Consider the following 20,424-nt stretch of genomic DNA (forward strand, 5'->3'; position numbering starts at 1 on the left):
GAATCTTGGAAGGAAGGAAGGAAGGAAGGAAGGAAGGAAGGAAGGAAGGAGGAAGGGAGGGAGGGAGGGAGGGAAGGAGGAAGGGAGGAAGGGAGAGGGAAGGAAGGAAAGAAGGAAGGAAGGAAGGAAGGAAGGAGGAAAGGAGGGAAGGAGGGAAGGAAAGGAAGAAAAAGAATAGTACTTTTTTTTAAACATAGTTTTATGTTAGATTTTCACTTGCCTTCAAATCAAAATGTCTAAAGAAGATTTGGTTAGTAACATTTGGGTACTTTTCAAGTTATATAACAAAATTTACATCACTTACATATAATATGCAATGAATTCTAGAAAGTAAACTCAAATGTTTGTAATCAAATCATTCATATAAGAAATAGGGGCCCCTGGGCGTCTCAGGTCGTGATCCCAGGATCTTGGGCTCAAACCCCACATCAGGCTCCCTGCTCAGCGGGGAGTCTGCTTCTTTTTCCCTCTGCCTCTGTCCCTTCCCCTGCTCATCCTCTCTCTCGCTCTCTCTCTCACACACACACACACACACATGCTTGCTCTCTCTCAAATAATTAAATAAAATCTTCTAAAAAATAGGAAAATGTATAGGTATATACTGAGGAATATTACATGAAAATACCATGCTTATTTCTAAAATCCATGCCTTTTTTATCTTCAAGAAACAAATGTTTCTGGAACAGCTGGGTTTTTATTTTAGGAAAAAAGTAATCCTGACTCTTCTCACACCGTACACAAAAATTAAGTCAAAGCTTAAAGGCTAAAACCATAAATCTTCTGGGGAAAAAAAATACACAGATAAAAAAAAGTCATCATGGCCTTGGGTTAGGCAAAGATTTCTTAGGACACCAAAAGAACAATAAAAGAAATAAAAACGAAACACTGGACTTCACCAAAATTAAAAATCCTTGTTCTTTGAAAGACACCATTTTAAAAAATTTTTAAAAAGCAAGCCACAAACAATTACAAAATTGGCAAAAGAATTTGACAGACACTTCATAAAAGTGGTAAAAAAAACAAAAGACTGGCAAAAAAAACAAAAACAAAAAACTATGAGAAGTTACTCAATACCACTAGTTACCAGAACAGGCAAATTAAATCAAATGAGATATTATCACAAGTTTACCAAAATAGTTAAAATTTAAAGCACTGGCTATGAAGTGTTGGCCAGGTTGTAGAATAACCAGATTTCTCTTATGTCACTGAAGGGAAGAGCAAATAGTTTAACAACCTGAAAAAATAAACTGGCATTATTTTACCAAATTAAAACACACTTAGCATATGACTCAGCACTACCGCTCCTTGATATTACCCAAGAGGTGTGAAAACATATGTCCACAAAAAGATTCTTGTACAAATGCAGCAGCTTTATGCATAACAGCCATAGAACAAACCCAAATGTCCATCATCAGGTGAAAGGGTAAACAAATTGTAGTATGTACAATAAGTGATACGATGCTTCTCAGCAATAACCACTGATACACTCAATAGCATGGATTAATCTCAAAACCCTTATGCTGAGCAAAAGTAGTCAGATACAGAGGAGTTCATACTGTACGTTTCCACTCATCAGATTTTCTAGAATAAGCAAAACTAACCAATAGTCACAAAACCAGATCAGTTGTTGTCTTTTTTCTTTTTAAAGATTTTATTTATTTATTTGACAGAGAGAGAGAGCGAGCACCAGTAGGCAGAGAAGCAGGCAGAGGGAGAGGAAGAAGCAGGCTCTCCGCTGAGCAGGGAGCCTGACATGGGGCTTGATCCCAGAACCCTGGGATCATGACCTGAGCGGAAGGTAGAAACCAACCGACTGAGCCACCCAGGTGCCCCATGTGGGGCTCGATCCCAGGACCCTGGGATCATGACCCGAGCCAAAGGCAGATGCTTAAAGACTGAGCCACCCAGGCGCCCCTCAGTTGTTGTCTTCAACTAGAGTGGAGGAAACTAACTGCACAGGGGTATAAGGAAACATTTTGGGGAGACGTATCTGATTATGAGGTTGAACCCTGGGATTCATTTGTCAAAACTAATCAAACTGTACACTTAAAGTTGAGCATTATACCTCAATAAAATTGATTTAAAAAAATATATTCTTTAACCAAATACTCTCCTCAATCATTCCCAAAGCAGTATTTACACATAGCCTTACTTATTGACTAACCATGGGTCCTGTTCTACAATTACATTACCTTATTCTCAGTAATTTTCCTTTTTGATTGGATTTTTCATTTTTAGAGCTTTCCAATATTACTATTTTTTAAAATTTTCTATTGTTATGTTAATCACCATACATTACATCATTAGTTTTTGATGTAGTGTTCCATGATTCATTGTTTGTTATATCAGTTTTCCATCATCTCCAATTTCCCTACCTTTTTTTTACAGATGAATTAAATTTACCACATACCTACATCTTTTTTTTCAAAATTCCTTCATCTAACTTCTATAAACATTCCTCTGTGTCCTCTATGTATTCATTCATTCCACATATCCCACATGATACACCTGCTCCATCTAGAGAAATGCCACATGTCAACATGCAGTGATCTTACATGTCTCTGAATCACAGGGATAATATATACAGTGTAACATAAGACAAATCCTGAAGGAAAAAAGATAGTCCCCTGGCTATAAATATGTCAATTTGGGTTGTAAATCATATATGCACCAATAAAGGATAAAAGAAATAGTTCAGACTATGTATGTAAACAATAAAAACAATAAAAAACACTTTTGCCATGATAATTATTTCATATTTCTTAATCATCAACTTAAACTGCACATTCTATAATCATAAGAACCCTTGGAAAGTATCAAACAGATCATGCATTCATTCTTCATTTATTCAATAATTATTCATTGAGCACCCACTATGAGCCAGGCAATGTTTAAGTGCTAAGGAGAGAAGAGGACAAAACCGATAAAAATTCTACATAGTCAGTTGTCTCTGCTGCAATATAGCCCTTCAGCAACAATGGTTTCCAGTGGTTCAAAATAAAATTTGTCCATTCCCATTTTGTTGGTGGACTATTTGGTAAATAGTTTTGCCCACCACCCTCTACTCAACCAACTCAAGTCTTTAAGGAACTGAAAATTAGATCTTGCCCTCAAAAGACACATAATGTCTTATTGAATTTCTTTTCTTTTTATGTCATATATTCTCTCTCCTCCTGATAGTACAGCATTGATATGCTGACATTTCATTCATACAATTCTGAATTCCTTTCTCCCTTTCTAAACATGAAAATAAGAATGGCTTCTTTATCTTCCTATCCCCAGTTCTGATGCAAATCAACCATTCCAATGTTTGTCGAAAGAATTGTCTCAGCTTATTTAATACTAAATTAGTAAAGATTTTGAGTAGTAGACTTTCTAAAACAACATCTGAATTTGCAAATGGGAAATGTTCTTGTTCCAACTAATTTGCAAAGTGAATAATTTAAATGACTTAATATTCTATTTACTTACCAGGAAATTCAAGTAGTTTTAATTAATGAATAAAACATTAATGTCTGAGACTTTATATAAAGATAAAAATGTGTTCGTGCTATTGTGTTGCATATGTAACTGAGAGCATCACATTCTCCTTCTAAACTTCAGATGATGATCAACACACCTTTCCTTTTCCAGAAACCTTCAGTGGTTCCCCATTTCCTAGAGAACAAAGTTAGATTTTTTTTTTTCTCCAGCACTCAAAGTCCTTTAAAATCTGTCTCTATCCCAACGTTCAACCTAAAATCTAGAAATCCCCTTTATGTCTGATTCTGCTTCAATCAACCAATTCACTGTTCTCTTATATCCTCACTTTGAAAAAGGCAATAGCTTTCTTCAGGCATTTCATTTCCTCCTGTATTTACTCCCTCCCAATTTTCACACGTCCATATGATTTATGTTCAAGCCCTCTCCTAGTAGTTCATTTGGTATCCCTCTCACAAAAGCTACTACTTCCTATTGCGTAATGCAGTTATTTATGTATGCATCGTGTATGTACATGTCGTAGCTCCACTAGGCTGTGGTTCTTGAAGGCAAATGTTCTATTTGTTTAAATTCTGTATATTTCAAAGTACCTAGCCCAGTACTTTTATTGAATAAATGGATGAAAGAATTGTACCAATGGGTCCTATTAAGCTTTGAAAAAAAAAATAATGTTTCACTGCTGTTCATGACTTTTAACTCCTCTTGCTAAGACTTCAGAGGCTTAGCCCCAAAGAGAACTGCTGAGGAAAATTGCAACATAAATTAATATACTGTAGAGATTCAATAAGTGCAAAATTGCTAAAGTCTGAAGTAGGGCAAGGCGAGCCTGCTAAAATACTTTTCTCTTAAGTATATTAAATAAGATATTTTTTACCGAAGGTCAGTGGCCACCTCCTTCTATGTACTCCAGAAATATCTCTATTTGTGTAAATATTTCATAAACTAGCATATAAATGCTGTGATTGTTTTGCCTAAACGGAGTCAAGGCACACCTAATTCAAGGGCACAGAATATGATTGAAAGTCTGGGTTCAGAAGTCTGACAAACCAGGTTGTGAGTCCTTTCTTCCCTCTTACCAGTTTTGCAACCTCGGGGAATTTAATTAACCATTTTAGGTCTCAGTTTCACATATGAAAATGAGGATAATAATAGCATGTATCCTCAATGCTATGTTGGGAATTAATCAAAAGAATATATATAAAATACCTGACACAGTAAACTTAATAATTGTTCATTATAACAATTCATTTTCATTCCTAACATTAACATGTCTATGTGGACCGGCAGAGGGATCAGAGTGACTTGTGGATAAAGTATGCAAGGCCAGAGCAAATATCAAAGGTCATAATTTTATAAGGCCCATAGAGTTTTGAACACTATTTATAAATTTGATTGAAAATTATCTGGTATGCGTGCCTGGGTGGCTCAGTCGTTAAGCATCTGCCTTTGGCTCAAGTCATGATCCCAGGGTCCTGGGATCGAGCCCCGCATCGGGCTCCTTGCTACACAGGAAGCCTGCTTCTCCCTCTCCCACTCCCCCTGTTTGTGTCCCCTCTCTCGCTCTCTCTCTCTCTGTCAAATAAATAAATAAAATCTTTAAAAAAAAATTATCTGGTAAATATATGTTATCCATTCAAACTGTGTCTACATGCCCTACTTTTTGTATGACTATAAATATTATTGCCTGAAAGTTCCAGCAGTCATCATAATTTATTAAGGGCAATTCCAATAATGAAAATGCATTTTAATCAATCACACTCATCTACCCTGCCCCCAAAAGATGAAACCATAGTTTGTTTGTTTTTTTAAATAAGGAAAAATTGGTGTTAGTTTTACACTTGACTTCACCAGTTTTCAGTTTTCCCTCACACCTGCACACAGGAATTTTTCTCTGAAGCACCAAAGATTAATTAAACAAAATCAACAAACATTCACTGTTTAATAAATGATTGCATGGCTTGGTGTTAATGTTATGAGGAGATCATCTAGAAAGAAATAAAAGAAAGCGCTGATGCAATAGTCCATTGTCAAGATTCCAAGAGAACAAGGCTACCTATGTCCTTGGATTTATGAAGGAAAAAAAAAACAACAACAGTTATTCTCCCAGGCAGGATGAAGGGAAACATGGAAGTATCAAACTGGGGTTACTGGTCAGCAATTCCATTCATTTTATTGATTTCCCCCAATTCAGAGCCACAGTGAGAAGGTCTTAAGGAACACAAGTGGTTAACAGTAACTGTAAAACCTTAAAATGCCAGATAAGGTGATAGTGCTCTATAAATGATCTGAAATCAGAGGAACCCTAGGAAATATTTTCCTGCCTGGAATTTATACATCCTACTAGCCAGGGAGATCTGGCAGGGTCCGGTAGTGCCTCTGAGTGAAGACAAAACAGTCATTTCAAGTTTTCTGAATATATATTCCATCCTGCTATCCAAATGAAAGCATGGTGCTTGAACTCTAGTACAAACTGACATTTATTGATAACATAGTCCTTTATTTAATAAAAGTGTTAATAACCAACACCTTATTAACCAAATCCTATTCTACTGATTATGAAAATTCTGGCATTCCCCCTTAAACTCACTATGGAAAAAAATGAATTATATATATCTGCCTCCAGTTCCTGGTAGAGAGCATCTCTAACCCTTATAATTTCCTAAGTGATAAGACCACTAGGAGCATCTTTTATTCTAATATTTGGTCTTTGACACAGAGCTCCTAAATCCCTTGCAATTTCCTGTGTGATAGAAGTGTCTTTTGTAAGGGAGGGTTGCTGGAGGGGAGGGGGGTGGGGGATGGGCTAAATTGGTGATGGGTATTAAGGAGGGCACTTGTTGGGATGAGCACTGGGTGTTATATGTAAGTGATGAATCACTAAATTCTACTCCTGAAACCAATACTATGCTATATGTTAACTAACTTGAATTTAAATTAAAAAATAAAATATGAAAAAAAGAAGTGTCTTTTGTTCTAATGAGGCAACTCTTGGTGGGCTCCTAAATGACTCCTGGCTGTCACCAGAAAGACCAAGCCATGATTACAAGCTTGGAACTTTCAGCCTCACTCCTATCCTCTGGGAAGGGGTGAGGGGCTAGAGATTAAATTAATGACTGATCATTTCTATGTGATATGGCCTCCATAAAAATCCCAAAAGTATGGGGTTCAGAGAGCTTCTGGGTTGGTAAACACATCTACCTGACAGGAGGTGGCACACCCAACTCCAATGGGGACAGAAGCTCCTTCCTTTGGGACCCTTCTGAACTTACCCTAGGTATCTCTTCATCTTGTTCTTCGTTCATGTCCTTTATCATATTTTTATAATAAACTGCTAAATGTAAGTAGCCATTTCTCTGATTTCTGTGAGACATTCTAGAAAATCATCAAACTTAAAGTGGGGGTCATGGAAACCCCAATTGAGAGCTTGTGGATCAGAAGTACAGGTAACAATCTGGGACTTGCAATTGGTATCTGAAGTGGGAGCAGTCCTATGGGACTGAGCCCTTATCTAGTGAGATTTGATGTTAAGACCCAGTAGATAGTATCAGAATTGCAGGACACTCAGCTGATACAGACAATTGCCTGGTGTGGAGAAAAAGCCCACACATCTGGTATTAGTGGTATAGCATGTGTGAGTAAAGGAAAACACAGGAGTGTTTCTCCCATACACTCACTCTGCCTCAGTTTCTTCATATGTAAAAGAAGAATGCTTACTTCACAGATTTTTTGGTAAAAAATTAATGAGTTAACATTTGGAAATAATTTAGAATAGTTAACGGCCTATAATTAGTTACTGCGATCATTACTGGCTATGTACTTATGTTTGTTTACATACAACCAACAATTCTTTCTTAGATAGCCCCTCTTTTTTAAAGTAAATTTCATTTCATTCCCTAAGTATGTGCAATATGCTCAAGACTCAGGATCAGATAAAGAAAGGTAGGTTCCTTCCTGTCTTGAATATCATAAATTTATACCCTTTCTGTTCTCTGTGATGATAGGAACCCCTCTGCGGTTTCTTTTTTTCTTTTAAAGATTTATTTATTTTAGATATGGGGGAGGGGCAGAGGGAGCGGGAAAGAGAGAGAATTTTGAGCAGACTCCCCGCTGAATGTGGAGCCTGACACGGGACTTGATCTCATGACCCTGATATCATGACCTGAGCCGAAATCAAGAGTCCAACACTGAACCAACTGAATCACACAGGTGTCCCGCCTTTGGGGTTTCTAAGTAAAATCCTTCCACCATATCACTTCCATATCACTACTTCTCATCTCAGACCATATATTATTTATGGACTGACCAAAAGTTAGATAGTAAAAGAGTTTACTTGTCATAGTTTCATTGAAAAAAATAGCTAGAAACATATAACTCTTCATTTGAAGACCAGGATTTTTAAAATCATGACTCACACTCATTTCATTTTGCAGATGGGCAACCGAGGCCCAGAAAGATTAACTTGCCCTCCGACATGGGCCCTTAGTGGGTCAGCCAAGAGTAGGATCCACTATGGCAGAGTGCTCATACAAACCTACCACACAACCTCAAATTTGTCCCAAAGTATTTCTAGATGGACTACAGCAGCACTGGACTTTTTAAATACCTCTACTCTCAAATATCTAATTCTTCCAGCTTGGGAGTACCACTAGTTAGTATTCCATACCAGTTAGGAGTTAGAAATATCCTTCAGTGCATTTTAATTCTAGGTGACCCCAGAGTGGCATGAAAAAGTTAACATGCTCCCCTAACAAGTAGTTACGTTACCAAAAAGCAATCCTTTAGAAAAGAGGAAAAGAAAAAGGATTTACATGTCTGTATTTAATATTGGAACAGGTCTACGTGTTCCCATAAAGTGCCTGAAATAATCTTTTTTTAAACAGCATCATTCAATAATTGATGTGTGAATATGATAATGCTGACTCAGTAACAAAGATTCAATTATATTCCATATGCTTCATTCTTCAATAAAGAAGAGAAAAAATGCAATCCATTTTAGAAAAAAAGTTTCCATAGAAGTGATGGTTTTTAAGTTTGATACTTGGAGTTTAATAATGTAGCCAACTTCCTACTGAACAATTCCATTCAGTTGCCTAACAGGTGTCTAAAATTCAACATGTCTAAAATAAACTCAATGTCCACCCTCAACTCATCTCCTCCTACATTTTTCCCCTCTCAGGAAATTGAACCAAATAATGCCCTCAAGAAACTCAAGACTCCTTCTTGACACTCCCATATCCTACACCTGCCAGAGCCAGTCATGTACCAGCTCCCATATCTCAAATACCTCTTCATTTTTCCCACTTCCATCACACCTCACCACCATTCCTCTGCCATAAGTAGGCATCACTTCCTACACAGAATTCATGGGACACTACCAGAGCTTCCTACCCAACCTCCCTAAAGAGACCAACTCTTCTCCAATCCATTCTCCACACTGAATCCATAGTGATCTTTCCATAACACAAATGTGATCATGTCTGCTCTTTTAAATCCATTCAGTGGCTCTTATTCGTTTAGTTATCCATGTAATATAATGTAATAGACACATCAAACTCACAAGAAAAACAAATCGAGGACACTACTAATGCCCCATATTCAGTCAAAATGTTCACCCCCATCTCATGTACCTGTCTCACCCAACACATGAAAATAAACATCCTAAATCCCATTATCATAATTAATCTTGCTTGCTTTATAGAGTCTTGTTGCATCTCTACATATTCTTAAAACGTATACTTTTAAATTTTAGTTTTAGCTTTTCAAACTATATCATGTTATTTATCATCTTTGAGGGATGTAACTTACTATTATATTATTAAAATCCATTCATATATTCATTTTAACTAATATATACTATTCTCTTATATTGATATATCACAATTCATTCATCAGCTTTCCCATTGATAGATCTATGGGTTATTTTTAGCTTTTATTTTTATGAACAGTGGTACTATGAAATATTTGTCTATGTGGAAGAAATCCTGAGTGTATGACTATGAGTGATGGGTTATATATGAATGTTCAGATTTCAGAAATAATGAACTCTTATATAAAGTTATTATAAAAATGTGGAGATGGGGGTGTCTGGGTGGCTTAGTCGGTTAAGCGACTGACTCTTGGTTTCAGCTCAGGTTGTGATCTCTGGATCATTGATCCTCTACTTGGGATTCTCTCTCCCTTTCCCTCTGCCCATCCCCCACCCTGCTCACACTCTCTCTCTCTCTCAAATAAATAAATAAATAAATAAATCTTTGAAAAAATGTGGAGATGCATCACTTCTAGCAATTGGTATTATCAGCCAATTTAATTTTTGCCAATTGAATGGATAAATATGTCATTATAGCCTTGGTCTGTGTTTCCCTGATCACAATTGATGTTAAGTATTTCTTCATAAGTTTTTGTTGCTATATGCGTTTTCTTTTCTAAGAAGTGTCTATTCATGCCTGTCACCCACTTTTTCCTATTGGGTTATTTGTACTTTTCTTATTAATATAGTGTGTGTGTGTATGTGCATGTGTGTGATATATATCTCCATATGTATGTGTAGGGTGTGTGTGTGTGTGTATACACTTAATAATTTCTCAGTTGCATGCTCTTTTAACATCTACAGTTTCTAACTTCTCTTTTAAGGTATATTTTAATGAAACAACTTTCTCAATTTTAATATAGTCAAATAGTCAAATTTATCTATATTTTCTTTTATGGTCAATGTTTTTCATGTAGTGTTTTAGAATTGTGCCTTAATTCGAGGTCTTATAAATGCCTAAATTCTTTTCACTAAAAGTTTTAGTTTTATTGTTGACATTAATAAATCCAAAGTTTATCCTGGTTTATGACACGAGTTAGGCATCCAATTTCCTGTTTTCCACATGGATGATCATCTTATTTTCTGATCCATTTATTAAAGAGCTCTTCTCTCCCCCATTGATCTGTGGTGCTCTTGTCATATTTTGAATGTCCAAACACTTAGTATAAGTCTACTTCTAGAGTCTCTACGCTATTCCATTAGACAATTTGGCTACTCATTGTGACCCCTTGTACCAATACTATAGTCTTAATTACTCTAATCTTAGAAGAGCTCTGCATTTTCTCATTCAGAAGTATCCTGTAATCTCTGTTATTTCATAAAAATTCTAGTACCTTCCTTTCCTTTGTCCATCACTTGGCTATGTTCTTTTCCTTTCCTTTCTTTTATTTTTCGAGATACAGTTGACATAGAACATTATGTAAGTTTAAGGTGTACAAAGTGTTGATCTAGTAGGCCCTTAAATAATTGATGAATTGATAAATAAATGAACAAATGTGTCTCAAAAATTAATTCATAGTGTATGCTAACAGTGGGCACTTAAAATTGTTTAAAATTTAGTACTAAAAGGGATCTGAGAAACCAAGTCCAAACCCTTTTTTTTTAATAATGGGGACAAATAAGTTCAGAAGGATCAACTTTAAGTCAAAAAGCCTGTTTTTAGCATGTGCAGAACATGAAATATTTAGTCAAGTACAGTTTGCACAGCACTGTCTGCCTATAAATAAAATATCATTTTAAATATGTGGCACAATTCCTAAATAAAGATTCTAAAATAAGAAGTAACAATAGAAAATAAACTTAAAACCCTAAAGTCTATTTCCATATATTCAAGACAAATATTAATGTACAACATTAAATAAGCCTTAAAAATAAGAATATAGTTTAATTTTACAACTTAAGGATGAGGAGAAATTACTACTTTTGCCTTGCATCGTTAAATTTCACATTTTGAGATTTAAGACTGAGCATTAAGGACTTCAATCAGCAAAGCTGTACTTTTTTGGTACTCGCAGAATAAGCTGTCATAGTTTTGCTGAATCAGATTATGACATTTTTTTGTGACCAATCTAGATGTCTCTATTCAACAAATGACAAAGGGATCATTCCAAACTGATGAGATCCATCAAAACACACTTTCAGCCGAGCAGTAGCTCACCTGATTTAACAAAGAAGCAGAGAGGGCAGAGTTTTTCTGGGATTTCAACCAAAGATCAGCACATCAATCCCCATGTTCATTTATCAAAAACTGATAGACTCATAAAGTGCTCCTCTTTGAATAATTCTAGTATAAAGGCATAAAATATGCATATAAACTACCTAAATGGGTCTAGGCTCAGTCACTTCCAAAGTATTTTCTCTCAATTTTTTGTGTTAGCCAAAAATTACAGTGAGAGAAACTCACTTTGAAAAAGGGGAAGATAGTCAGAATTTCTCCAATTAAGCAAGAGCATTACGGCAATCTAAAGTGAAAAAAAGTTCAAAATACTCTTTTAACAAAAACTAATTTTTGGAAATGCTCTTCTGTTTTTCCTAAGCCTCATATAACCAAATAGTATCAATAAAATTCTGTTTATTCACATATTTTGATTAGTAAATAACCTCAAAAATATCTGTAACATTAAAAGCTGACTACATCCATTAAGCAAATGCAAAACTCAAGTCAGTAATTTAGATTCACTTTTCTAAAAGGTACAAACATTCCAAATGGAACTCAAAGCTTACCTTTTTTCATATTTATAAAGAAAACTTTTGCTAAGCAGAGAATTAGTGTAAATTAGATTTCAAGAAAAACAATGTTTATCTCAATGATAATAAAACTAATTTCAAGCATCCTATATACATTAGAAGCACTCCTATACTAGGAATATTATCAAAATATTTTAATAAATCTAGAAGTCAACAAAAAGCATAGAGAAAATTATTTGGAATAACTGCATAAAATGAATCCCTATGGCTTGACTTAATAAATCACCATTTATAAAAATCATTATGTTTCTTATGTAGTCATTGAAATCGGTCCCTAAAGAAGGAAATACTGAGTTAAAGTGACTTTATCATGCACTTGAAATTATGGGGCAACGGTATGTTGCCCGCAGATTGAATCTGCCCATCAATACGTGTTTTGTTTAAAAAGTTGTTTGTTTGTTCATTTATTGTTTTTGGAAGTCTGTAGGGGTGTCATGTGTCCTTACATTTTGCTACAGTCCCCACCACCTCACTTTAGTAGCTTTTCCCTTTTATGTAGTGTGCTTAGCCTCCAAGAGCTGTTGCTTCTGGAAGTCTAAATTTTAAATTCTGTCCTACTTGAATGTTCACTAAATTGTTCTTTCCATACAGTCACAGAACATTGGAATTATTAGAATTGGAAGGTACCTTAGAGGCTAACTCTTCTCCTTTCTTCCAACAAGACCCCTGAGGCCAAGCAAGTAAAGTAGCTTTCCCATGGTTAAATGTATATTAGTAGTTCTGCCAAAATGCTGTTCTAACTCAATAGCTTAAAAAATCCCTATTTCAAAGTTCCACGTTTTGTCAAGAGTCACCACAACTCTCATCTCTATAAAAGCAACATTTGCTTCAAAGCACTTACCCCTGAGTGCAGGTAGCAGGGATCTCTCCTTCTTGTCATCACATTTGTTACATTCACTGAAGTACAGGAGTAAGAAGACATCAACAAGCACCCACATCAGTGAAGTGGCTAGAACCACCTTGCAGTAAACAAACCTCCTCATGTCTTCCTTTGATTTCTAGTTAACACATAGATCGAAGACAGACGCTACTGTGATAAATCCAAGCCACAGGGGTGAACACCAAGATAAAAGCAGGATGCATCCCACTGTATTAAAAAAAGAAGAAGGAAAAGAAAATTTCATTATTGTATAGTTTGTTTTGCATAAAGGAGCTATAACATGAAATATATGATTTAAACACAGCCTTCGAATTAAGAATGAAAAGCCTAAATAAATGAAAACTGTAAGCAAGCCAGGGGGCTAAAATTCTAACAGCTAATCCTAGATCTGTCACTAGTCTGCTGGGAGCTTGACAACTATTTGATTTCTTCAGGTTGTATTCTTTTCTTAAAAAGCCCTATCATGATATTCTGCAGACCACCAGGTTGTCAAATAGAGCAGCCCTGAATTTACCCTGATTCAGCATTTTTGAGGAGCCAAAACTGCTGAAATAGAAATCATCCTGGGATACAATATATTATAGTAGTTAAGAACTGGCCTTTATACACAGACAGGCCTGTATCTATTCACCTCCTACCTGTGGGATCCTTTAAAAAAACTTTTTTAAAGATTTATTTACTTATTTGAGAGAGAGAGAGCACATGTAGGAGGGGCAGAGGGAGAGGGAGAAAGAATCTCAAGCAGACTCCATGCTGAGCACAGAGCTAGTTGCGGGGCTGGATCTCACCACCCTGAGATCATGACCTGAGCCAAAACCAAGAGTCGGACACTTAACTTACTGTGCCACCCATGCACCCCTCTGTGGGACCCTTTTAAACCTTTATTTCCTCATCTACAAAATGACAATAACAATGCCAAACCTAAAGATTTGCAATAAGGACTAACCACAATAATGTCTGTAAAGCATCTTGCAGAAAAGATAATAATTAATATTAACATATAAAACAAACAAACAAAAATTCTCAAATTCTCAAAAAGGACTTACATCAGTTACTTAGCCTTAAAAACCCCATCTGGTCTGCACAGAAAGTATCCACCACAAATGTGTATTTTAGAATGGATAGCATATTTTCAAAAAAATTATCAGAGAAGAAAAAAAATATTAAAGTGACTTAAAATACCCAAAGCACAAATTCTAAAAGGCATAACAGATAAGTGCACAATTATTGAGAGACATTCAAAGTAAGTATAGATTTAATACCATAAACATATTTTTATTTATACTATAAAGAGCAATAACTACCTGGTTAATTAATTTACAATAAAATTACAGTTAAGTAAATATAACAAGCCAAAAATATTCTCATATCATTTGCTACATTTAAAATAATATCAACTATGGGGCTCCTGTGGCTCAGTCAGTTGGGTGTCCAACTCTTGATTTCGGCTTGTCATGATCTCAGGGTTATGGGTCATGAGATGGAGCCCCAGGTTGGCCTGCTTGGGATTCTCTCTCTCCCTCTCCCTCTGCCCCTCCCCCACCCCCCCACTTACTCTCTCTCTAAAAAAATAAAATAAAATAATATCAAACATAAAATCTTTGATGTGAATAAGTAATATAGTTTTAAAAGATATTTGGGAAGAACAGCTATTAAATACAAAGATACTTGGAATATTTTATAAATATTTGTCTCAAAATAAAAACATCAAAGTGCAATTTGCAGAGGCAGAAGCTCTTTAAATTAATGGCAGCTGGCTTTACATGATAAAGTAACACAAATGCTGCTGCCTGTTACAACCTACCCAGACTCACAATGAATTAAAAATTTACATAGAGTGACCGTTGAAAAAATATGAGTCTATTTTCAATCTCTACATTAAATTTACATTTATTCAGCATATAAGTATTAAAAAAAGAAAGGTGCAAAATATGCAAATTGAAGGAATACATGATATTTGGGGGTTTATCTGTTTGCTTATTATTTTTCTTGAAAAAAATGGCATGTTAATTATCTACTTTATCTCATTTCAACTTCATTTTTCTGTAAATATTATAACTAAACATTGGAACTCAGCCTCTAAACCTGATAACAAGGGAATAATTCCCCTATGTATATTCCCTTTTACTTTGTGCATGCTTTACTGAATGAGATATGAAACAATTCAAGCTATCAAATGTTCTGCCTTTCTTTGGTCCTATAATGAAGTAGTTCCCTTCACTTTATTGTGGGAAAAAAAGTCTCACAGAAAAGTACATATAACACTGATGGTTACCAAATGGCTATCCCCAGATTTAAGACAGGAATATCTTAAAATAAAAGATCCTGTAATAAAAGCTCTTATGTGTTATATAAAGATCTATTATAAAGGGCATAAACAACACCATCCCTGGCTCTGTTAAAATGAAAAGATGTCTTTAGGTAGGCATTTTGCCTCTCTGTGCTTCATTGCCTTTACCATAACATATTTCCTGTCGTATTCACCTCACAAAATATTGTAAGGCTTAAGTGAGATAAAGTATGAGAACATTTTAAAAAGAAAATATAAAAAATAGTATTATAAGAAAAAATGTGAAATCACTTAATACTAAATATTAAAATGTCTAAGATAAGACATTTCCTAATAAGAGCCTAACAGTTAAGGTTATTCAGAATTTAATATAAACTTTAGTTATAATAGAAAGTCAAAATCATGGGCGCCTGGGTGGCTCAGTTGGTTAAGCGACTGCCTTCGGCTCAGGTCATGATCCTGGAGTCCTGGGATCGAGTCCCACATCGGGCTCCTGGCTCAGCGGCAAGCCTGCTTCTCCCTCTGACCTTCTCCCCTCTCATGCTGTTTCTCTCTCGCTCTCTAATACATAAATAAATAAAATCTTAAAAAAAAAAAAAAAGAAAGTCAAAATCATATCTTATTGCCACTTCAAGCATTATTCAAATTATTCTAATTTCATAGCCTGATAGAACTATATATCAAGTCATTAGCACTGAGAGAAGCCTCCTCACTATTTTAAGTGATAAAACTACATTGCTGTTTAAACTTTTGTTTGTGAAAGTCTTTCCCCATGTATTTCAAGTTTTTAATTCTATCTCTCCCTTGAAAACACCTCTATCTTGAAAATACACTAAATTTTATCATTCCTAAGTTTTATCTGCTGGCACTTGTATATTAGTAACCTCATACATTGTATCCCAATATTCTTCATGAGAACAAAACTGATCGAGCAGAAGGATGGTACAATATACACAGTAACAGTAACCAACATAAGCACAGTTGGTGGCCCAGGTTTATTTAAGAGAATCAGCATCTGTATTATGTTTTTATTCCAGTAAGTCTCCATTTATTTGCAAACACTTCTCGGTTTCTAAAACCAAATCCAAGTTCTGCAATATCGCTGGCTTGCCAAACCAATGTGGAACATGACTAACTTGCATAAACTACAGGCTCTTCTATCTGAAAACACAGCCCCTTTCTAATTGTTTCAATATCTTTTGAGCACAGCTATTTCTCTCTTTAAAAGTATTTCTCTAGGTAGGAATACTTTTAAAAGAAAACCATCAAGTATCATCTTGCTAGTTAGATTGCCTCTCTTTTTCTTCTTGCCCACCAAATCATGATATCAGCCAGACATTCTATGACATATTACATGATTTTTGTTTGAAGATATGCACCATTTTCTTTTTTTATCAAAAACAGATTTTAAATTTAAAAAATGTAGATAAAGCTTAGGAGTTTGGTAAATAGGTTTTTAAATAAGGAGAAAGCTTTTTGTTTTTGAATTACGAGGTTATCACTTGCATAGAGAGTCTAGTTGCTATTAGACATATTTTTATCTGTACTCATTTTATTTTGTAGAAAATTGCATAATAGGTGCAAATTTATTCTATCTACTTTGTGAAGCTATATGTGAGTCTGCCAAAGAATCCTGGGAGCTAGTGGAAGACTGCTGGTAGTGCTCCCAGAAGTTTCAGGCACCAACATGCTTCAAATGTTTTAAATAGCTGTGCAGGAGCTTCTGGGAGCTGATGACTGAACAAATTTGCAGAATTTGGTTTACGGACTGAGAAATCTAATGTGTAAGCACACACACACAAAAAAATGCCCTACATTAGCCACAGGTATGCTTGACAGGAAGACTGATCTATGTCTGAATGAAGATCAAAAATTAAGATGAGCTAAGGGGATCCGCCCACAGCCTAAACCAAAGGATCCACTATAAAAATCACAACACACGGGCCGCATCGGGCTCGCTGCTCAGCGGGAAGCCTGCTTCTCTCTCTCCCACTCCCCCTGCTTGTGTTCCCTCTCTAGCTGTGTCTCTCTCTGTCAAATAAATAAATAAAGTCTTTAAAAAAAAAAAATCACACCACATGGGAATATATACTAAGAGAGAAAGAAGCAAAAATAATGTCAAATGAATGCCTATGTGGAAAAAGTGGAAGAGAAGGGAAAAAGGGGCCCTCACTTGCTTTTAAACTAAGGAAAGTGGAATATTCATAACATAAAATTTGACTATTAGGAGGCAACCTAGCATAAGATCTAAATTTATATACTGCAGAGTTAGAATGCCATGGGTTGAATCTGAGTTCCAACACTCACTAGTTGTATGGCTTAATTCAAGTTACTTAAATCTGTGCCTCAGTTTTCCTAATCAGAAAATGTGAACAATAATACATACCTCACAGGCTATGATGAGTACTGAATGAATTAATACATACAAAGCTCTTATAACAGTGCCTGGCACTTAGGAGGGGCTCAATATACATTAGTTAGTAGTAGTAGTAACAGTAATGTTACTATGATCATGAACATCATCAAAAGAATGAGAAAAAAGAGTGAGAATTCTCTTTGCCCATCCTTTCAGAAGTAGTGTATATTCAGTATGTATGTATTCAGGGTGTCAGGGGGCAAGATGAGCATCACAAATATATTTAATATTAATAATTGTGAGTATTACAATTACAGTATTTTATGTTTAATAATCGCAAATATATTTAGTAGAGTTTCTCATCAGGAAGAGTTACACAGGATTTTACAATTGTCAAAACTCTTTGAACTGTAGACTTAAAATCTGTGCATTTCATTCTATATAAATTATACCTCATTTTTTAAGGCAAAAACCAAAATGTTTGTGTACCTATCATTTGATTCCCTGATTCTATCTTTCTGACCTTTTCCTAATTGTTCTCTATGGCAGTGACTTGGGTCTCCAGATTATTCCTTACATACACCTTGCCTCAGGGCATTTGCATATGCTGTTTTCTCTGTCCAATGACATGGTCATGGCTTCCTGCTCTTATTTCCTTCAGTTCTTACTTCCTTCCTATTCAAATGTAAAATCTTGGAGAGCTTTCCTATCAACCTATACAAAATAACACACACAACTTAGTCACTCTGTATTTCTTAACTGATTTTATCTTTCTTCTTTGCACCTATTACCCCCAGACATATTAAAAGATGAATTGGTTTTTTAATTTGTTTATTATGTGTCCCTCTTTCTTAAACAGTAAGCTATACGAGAACAAGATTTCAAATGTCTTACATATTTCCTTTCTCACTCAAATATATTTAAGTTTTTAAAACTCCAGCACTGGTTGTTATGGATTATTATTATGAATTTTGCCACACCCATCCCCAAAAATTCGTATGTGAAGTCCTAATCCCCAGTATTTTAGAATGTGACTATATTTGAAGATAGAGCCTTTAAAGAGGTAATTAAGGTAAAATGAGGTCATACACATTGGCCCTAATCCAAATAAAAAGAGGTGATTAGGATACTATCAGAGGAAAGACCATGTGAAAACAGAGAAGGCAGCCATCTACATGCCACAGAGAAAGACCTCAGAATGAAACTGAGCCTGCTGACACATTGATTTTGGACCTCTAAAATCTGTGAGAAGAAAAATTTCTGTGTGTAAGCAACCTAGTCTGTGATACTTTGTTATGGCAGGTCTACCAAACTAATACACAGTTTAATCCAACTTTCCCTTATTCTACTCCTACTTGCAAACAGATGAACATGACCTTGAAAGAGCAACCCCCCCAACCTCCGTATGCTGCTTGTTCTCATTTTAACACTATAAACTCACATCACACTACAAGTAGATTTTCAGTGCTTTGCTGCAATCCTGCAACAGTTCCTACTCAAATCAATCTCCATCCATCAGGAAACGTTTGCACCTTGTTTGCCTTCCTCAGATTGCTATATCCACACTTTTTCCTCTTAGCCCATCATTACACTTCTACATTTATCAGAGAAGACATAAACAGTCAGAAGAGTACTTTGCGTACTGCCATGTTGAATGTATCAACTTGCTTGTTGCTATTACTGCCAAGCCTAAATCTGCAAGTCCAGGTGTTAAAATGGATGACTGTCCTTTTAGGAGTGCAACACCCTCTGCTCTCACATAGGATTTGACTGATGGATTGCACTTGTCTCTTCTGCATTTTTTCTTCTCTACTAAGTCAATGCTATCAATACAAAGATGCTATATGAATAATCATCTTAAAATAAACTAATTTGGCTCCACATCCCTCTTCAGCGATTCTTCCAGCACCCTGCTCACCTTTAATACAAAACTTCTGCAAAGAATTATGTATAACTACTGTCTACATATCCCATATCCCTAACCTCGTATTTTCTCTTAAAACCAACAGGCTTTAGCCCCTGCCACCGTATGGAAACCTTATTTGATACAGTCACATTCAATGGTTAAATTCAATGGTCAATCCTCAAGCACCATTTGACATAATTCCTAAGCAGCATTTGACATAGCTTGGCCAAAAACCTTGTATTCTTTTTTTTTTTTCTTTCATCTGTAGAATTTAGTGATTCATCCCTTACAAACGGCACCCAGTGCTCATCACAAGTACCCTCCTTAATACTCATCACCTGTTTAACCCATCCCCTCCAGTAACCATCAGTTTATTCTCCATAGTTAAGTCTGTTTCTTGATTTGTCTCTCTTATTTTTTTCCTTTGCTCATTTGTTTTGTTTCTTAAATCCACATAAGAGTGAAACCATATGGTATTTTTCTTTCTCTGACTTATTTCACTTAGCATAATGCTCTCTAGCACCATCCACATCACTGCAAATGGCAAGATTTCATTATTTTTATGGCTGAGCCATATTCCATTATAGATGATAGATGATAGATAGATAGAGAGATAAATAGATAGATAGATACCACATCTTGTTTATCCATTAATCAGTTGATGGACATTTGGGCACTTTCCATAATTTGGCTACCGTTGATAATGCTGCCATAAACACTGGGGTGCATGTATTCCTTCAAATTATTATTTATGTATCCTTTGGGTAAATACCTAGTAGGGCAATTGCTGGGCCATAGGGTATTTCTTTTTTTTTTTTAATTTATTTATTTGAGACAGAGAGAACGAGAGAGAGAGAGCACATGAGAGGGGGGAGGGTCAGAGGGAGAAGCAGGTTCCTTGCTGAGCAGGAAGCCCGATGCGAGACTCGATCCAGGGACTCCAGGATCATGACCTGAG

The 20,424-nt window shown here is 35.7% G+C and overlaps 1 protein-coding gene across 1 annotated transcript in view; it reads right to left on the bottom strand.

The window, feature by feature from the left end:
* Positions 1-20,424, bottom strand: part of GALNT13 (polypeptide N-acetylgalactosaminyltransferase 13) — a 404,828-nt gene that overhangs the window by 308,844 nt on the left and 75,560 nt on the right. Inside the window, exon 3 of the mRNA XM_081815482.1 lies at positions 12,876-13,121. Within this exon, the coding sequence (XP_081671608.1) occupies positions 12,876-13,017 (142 nt within the window). The 5' untranslated portion in view covers positions 13,018-13,121. The remainder of the gene's footprint in view (positions 1-12,875; positions 13,122-20,424) is intronic.

This window comes from Leptonychotes weddellii, chromosome 3 (assembly GCF_054177405.1).
Source record: "Leptonychotes weddellii isolate Sample4059 chromosome 3, ASM5417740v2, whole genome shotgun sequence".
NCBI classification, from domain to species: Eukaryota; Metazoa; Chordata; class Mammalia; order Carnivora; family Phocidae; genus Leptonychotes; species Leptonychotes weddellii.